At 44.3% G+C, this 5860-nt stretch overlaps 1 protein-coding gene across 1 annotated transcript; it reads left to right on the top strand.

Moving 5' to 3' along the window:
* Positions 1 to 71: 71 nt before the first annotated feature.
* LOC146074628 (uncharacterized) lies at positions 72 to 5657 on the top strand. The gene is made up of 2 exons (XM_083182953.1): positions 72 to 353; positions 3906 to 5657. The coding sequence occupies exon 2, from the start codon at positions 3925 to 3927 to the stop codon at positions 5314 to 5316; it is 1392 nt and encodes a 463-aa protein (XP_083039079.1). The 5' UTR covers positions 72 to 353; positions 3906 to 3924; the 3' UTR covers positions 5317 to 5657.
* Positions 5658 to 5860: the final 203 nt, after the last annotated feature.

The following is a 5860-nucleotide window of genomic DNA, read 5'->3' as shown; positions in this document are numbered from 1 at the left end:
TGTTAATTTCAGTCTGCCTTTTTGTTTCGCTGGTAATTGTACATACTGTAATTCAAATGCACCTATCAGCTTCATGAAGGATTTCCTTTGTCTCTGCCAGCATAAATTCAGCTACAGTACATTAAAATTGTCAAACAATCCAGTTTGTTTTTCTGCATCTAAACCGTGTAGAATTGCTACGGATCGTCTCTTCATCTCTTGCCTGTATACAAGCACGAGATTCTACCTGTACACCTGGACTATTCATTCTGCTGAATCCAAAGTCAAGTTGTTGCTGCTTTCGTGTTTCTACCGTTTTACCATCATACTGCCTTCCTTCCGCAAGAACACTACTGTATCTTCTCGCTGGAGCAGTAAGTACACTATACAGTAGTACAGTCATTTGTACATTTCACTGATTGCTGCATTACAGTATACAGTAAGCAGCACTACAAAACGGTCCCTGCGCGGAAGCGCTCGGTTCCCACCCTTCCCTGAATGAAGATGTTTCCCTTCTTTCCCTACTGTTCAAATGCACCCGGTGCAGAATACTGTATACTGTACAAGTGCCATTGAGAATATTGTACAATGTGTTAAAATTGCCTGGTGTGTATGGGCCGCAAATCCCCGACTAGCGATGACAGTACTCTATTAGGGTGGGCTACTGTAGGCTGCTAAATACTAGTTCTCTTCGTAATACCATTGGTGTAATACCGTAAAACACGTATTTTTTCCTCAAACGAGGGGACCGGTGTTTTTCTCATGTTTACAGACTGTTTCGCAGAGTCAGTCAGTAATAGGAGCACATGTGATACAGTATCGTGATTTTCAGCCATGTTGGGAATCGAGATGGCTGCACAGTGCAGTAGAGATAGCGCCATGTGGAATATTGTACAATGTGTTAAAATTGCCTAGTGTGTATGGGACGCAGATCCCCCGCTACATTTGCGAGGGCAGGATCAACTTTCCCTCCCCCTTACTGCACTTCTGCTTCAGGTACTGTACCATACAGTAAGTACCATAATGAACAGTGCATGATTCTCTTGAGGATCATACAGTACACACTAAACGTTTTTCATCTGAAAATTGCCTGGTGTGTATGGTCCAGAGTTCCCCGACTAGCGATGAGAATACTTTATTAGGCTACTGCAGGCTGCCGCTATGGGTATTGTCCGTATAATGTGTAATAAATCCTGGATTGGGGTATTGTCAGTAATATTGTTGTAATACCGTAAATAACGGATCATTTGGCATTTTTTCCCCGCATACTGTACTTGTAATTGAAGTAGTCACAGCAATAGGATCACGTGGTGTCGTGATTTTCCGCCATTTTAGGGATCAACATGGATGCCACATACAGTACAGTGCAGTGCAGTAGAGATACTGTAGCGCCATTTAGAATATTGTACGTGTTAAAATTGCCTGGTGTGTATAGGCCGCAGATCCCCGACTAGCGATGACAATACTCTATTAGGGTGGGCTACTACTGGCAGGCTGCTACTATGGGTATTCTCGTATAATCTGTGCAACTGTAAATACTGTTGGTGTAATACTGTAAATACTGTATACTGTAGTAACGTATTTTTTCGCAGTTTGGGGATTTTTGCGCATATTAATAGACTATTTCGCAGACTCAGTCATACTGTTTGTGTAAAAAATCCCCTAGCTGTGTACAAAATCCCCTAGCTGTGGGTGTTCGTATTGTAATACTGTACAGTAATTACTGTACAGTAATACTAGATTACAGGTATCCGGAGAACCAGAATACTGTACCAGTTTATTTTTTTATTTTTTTTATTACATTTTTTATTAATTCATTGCATTATTATTATACAGCAGGAACAGCATGTGGTGTCATTGCATTATTATTATTACAGTATACAGAGGGAGCAGCCTGTGGTGTCATGGCATTACTTTTATATTATACAGGGGGAGCAGCCTGTGGTGTCATGGCATTATTATTATACAGAGGGAGCAGCCTGTGGTGTCATGGCATAATGCCATGACACCACAGTCTGCTCCCCCTGTACAATAATAATTATGACACCACAGGTGGCTCCCCCTGTATAATATACAGTAAAATGAATGCCATGACACCACTGGCTGCTCCCTCTGTATAATAATAATAATGCAATGACACCACATGCTGTTCCTGCTGTACTGTATAATAATAATGCAATGACACCACAGGCTACTCCCGCTGTATAATATACAGTAACAATAGTAATACCATGACACAAATTATTATACAGGGGGAGCAGCCTGTGGTGTCATTGCATTATTATTATACAGAGGGAGCAGCCTGTGGTGTAATGGCATTACTTTTATATTATACAGGGGTAGCAGCCTGTGGTGTCATGGCATTATTATTATGCAGAGGGAGCAGCCTGTGGTGTCATGGCATAATGCCATGACACCACAGGCTGCTCCCCCTGTACAATAATAATGACACCACAGGGTGCTCCACCTGTATAATATAAAAGTAATGCCATGACCACAGGCTGCTCCCCCTGTATAATAATTTGTGTCATGGCATTACTATTATTAATAGTAATGCCATGACACAAATTATTATACAGGGGGAGCAGCCTGTGGTGTCATTGCATTATTACAGATACTGTATGTCGTTTTAGATCATGTTAACTTACTACTATCCTGTGTTTTATCCTCGACCAGGCTCCTCCTGTCCTGCTGCGGCTCCACAAATTTCTGTTCCCCTCTCTGCGGCCTCCTGAAGCGTCCCCCACGAGTTGCTCTGCGGGCGGCCCCAGCCTTCCTCCAGTCTCTGAGTGCAGACGCGTGGGTGGGAGGCGTCAACGTCATGACGTCCACACCGCACCCAGCGTCTGCCGACTGCCACTGGGGATAAGAGGGAACAGGCTGCCGGCCGGAGCCCTCCTCCACGTAGCCGTGGAGGCCGGCGGCCATGTTGCTGTGGCCTCAGACATCATTTAAAAAACCACAGTAACATGGCCGCCGGCAGTGAAAAAAAAAAAAAACGGCAATGCGGCCTCAGAAACGGGCGCGGCGGCGCGGCCCGCAGCACACCTGCCAGAGCGGCCTGGGGGGCAGATGGCATCCTGCCCCCCGGCCCAGCCCGCCCCTGCCTCCACCCCTCCTAGTCTGTCTGTCTAAGCCCCATCTGTTAACGTACTGTACTTTTGTTTATCGCTTCATCCCTTTTATTGAAAAAAAAAGCTCATGTCTATGCAGTACGGTCACATAATTTTCGGTACTTGTGACTTACAGTATCTGGGCAGCCAATGTTGAAATTGTATGCCAGTACCCTAAGCATGCAATTTGATGCGATTTCCCTTGAAATTCCTTTGAAGAGAAAATTGCTGTTGCATTGTATGCTATTGTATTGCATGCGATGCGATTTGATGCGATTTTAATACTGTACTGTACAGTATGTACAGATGTACCCAGATGCCTGTTTCATACAGTATGTGAAATGGCCCCCCAGACCCCATTTTTAATTGTATTCCCACCCTGATGGCTAAATGCCCCCATTGTTAACGCCACCCCACTATCAACGCCAACCCGAAGCGTGGCGAGCGGCGGCGTTACGCGTCCTCCGACCTTTTCATACCCCCACAATCCACGTCGGCGTGGAGTTGATTTTATATAGTGTGGCGAGCGCAAGTGGGGTGGCGTTAACAATGGGGGCATTTAGCCATCAGGGTGGGAATACAATAAAAAATGGGGTCAATTGTATAATTGTATGCGATGCAATTTGACGCGATTTTAGGTGCGATGAAGAAAATCAGGCGCCCAAATAAGTCACAAGTACTGTACCTACTGTAATTTTCACTACTGTAATACCATAATACAATACTGTATGCTACTGTATTGTACTGTAACTAATGTACTGTACTGTACAGTATGTACTGTATTAACTTGAATCTTATTGTTGTGTATTGTAGAGTGCACTGCCTACTGAAGATGGTGAAAACAAAAAAATTCTATTCTGGAGAACCTACACTTGCATGTCCCAAGAGAATGGCTGCATTAGTGCCAAACATTAAAAATAATATCGTTAAGAAGAAAGCAGGAAAAGAAAATATTCCTGTTGTCAAACTACGGAAAAATGCCAAGGCCAAGAACAAGTCTTTGTTCGCGACTATAGGAGAATCTCACGATGACTGTCTGGTGCAAGACATTAACACTGATGCACAGCAAGACATTAACACAGTGACAGATGTGTCAGTTCCCGTAGATAATGACTTGCACCCTTTGGAGCTTCACATTACACCTCTGGAACAAAAATCTCAATCACCGTCCCGTAGGAAACTTAACTTTCTGGATCACAACCCACCACAATGTAGCTGCACAGGGCTGGTGAGAGACATTTTGGGCAAGATGACCCACCTGGAAACCCAAAACAATGGACTGTCTGTACATGTGGATGAACTGAAAGCGGAAATTCATGTACTGACAGGACAAATTAAAGTGCTGTCAGGAGGTCTGATTGACATGCTTGCTCAAGCCAAACAATGGCAAGCTGCTACAGGGCCACCCATTACACCCACAACATCTAATCCAGTACAATCACAATTTGACTGCCCTGATGCATTTGAAACAGAGGATTTTGACTTGGAAATGACCCAACCAACCACATCTTTCCACTTTTCTGATTTGGAGATGACACCAGCTTCATCCAACCGATTGGCCAGCCCTAGCATGGACACAGAAACTGTTTTACCAAATGAATTGGTGAACATGGACACAACACCAGTGTCATCTCACTGGTTGCCTGCCACACATAATGCTTCAGATACACAACAACGTCAGACCAACTTAACAAGTACCCCACTGACATCTCACTGGTTGGCTGACAGACACAATGCACCATCCCAAGCCTCTAACAACATGGACACTGCAATGGTTGCATCATCCCAATTGTCCCCTGGAAATATGATCGTCGCAACCTTACCTCAACATCAAAGAACATCACCTCTACATGAAAGAACACCTAGAATCATACCCAAAGAATTGTGCGCTGTGGGGATTTCCTTGCCTGACATGCCGCTCAAAGTCATCACAGCTGAGGGTGTCAACACTCTCTTTAAAGCAGCGAAGATGGAAATGCACCGTTATGCACAACAGATTTTCCAAGAGCATGTTTCTTTTGACCTGTATAAGAATTGGTGCAATCGGGTCAATTATGATGGGCAACGTAATAAATTTGCAATCCCAGAAAATCTGCGCCTCGATATAGTGACACGGCTCATGGGGAAATTTGAGCTTACAAAGGCTGATTGTACAAAGATAAAGGACACTATAAATGGATTGCTACGGATGCCCAGAGTTACACGCTGGACGTGCTTACTGTAGCACAGCAACTGGAGACGTCTCTTCAAACTGGCATCTACTGTACTCACAGAACAAAGGACTGGCAATGAAATGGAAAAAAAGTACGTTTATGATCTTACTGTACTGTATCTCTCTCCCTCTCTCCCATCCCCTTCCAACATACTGTATCTCTCTCTCCCCCCCCCCTGACATCCTTGTGACCATTCAGTACTAACGCTATTCTCTTTTCTTCTCTCCCCATGCCACTCTACAATGAGCAAAATCAAGCGAGTTTGGGACCGAGAACAAAGGACTGGCAATGAAATGGAAAAAAAGTACGTTTATGATCTTACTGTACATTACTGTATCTCTCTCCCTCTCTCCCATCCCCTTCCCCTGCCAACATGTTTCCCCCCCCCCCCCGAAACCCTTGTGACCATTCAGTACTAATGCATGTAATACATCTAATACAGTAAGCATTTTCTCCCTACCCCTGTTCCTAATCCTGTCCATAACCCTCCCTTCCCACAGCATAATCCCAAAGGGGTGTACAGATGATGCGATTGTCTTGCTATTTGATCAGGAT

This window comes from Crinia signifera, chromosome 4, assembly GCF_055691185.1.
Source record: "Crinia signifera chromosome 4, ASM5569118v1, whole genome shotgun sequence".
NCBI classification, from domain to species: Eukaryota; Metazoa; Chordata; class Amphibia; order Anura; family Myobatrachidae; genus Crinia; species Crinia signifera.
This window is presented reverse-complemented; position numbering and strand designations above follow the sequence as displayed.

Excerpts from the sequence above, each read along its gene's own strand:
- LOC146074628 (XM_083182953.1), top strand. The coding sequence starts at position 3,925 with ATGGTGAAAACAAAAAAATTCTATTCTGGAGAACCTACACTTGCATGT.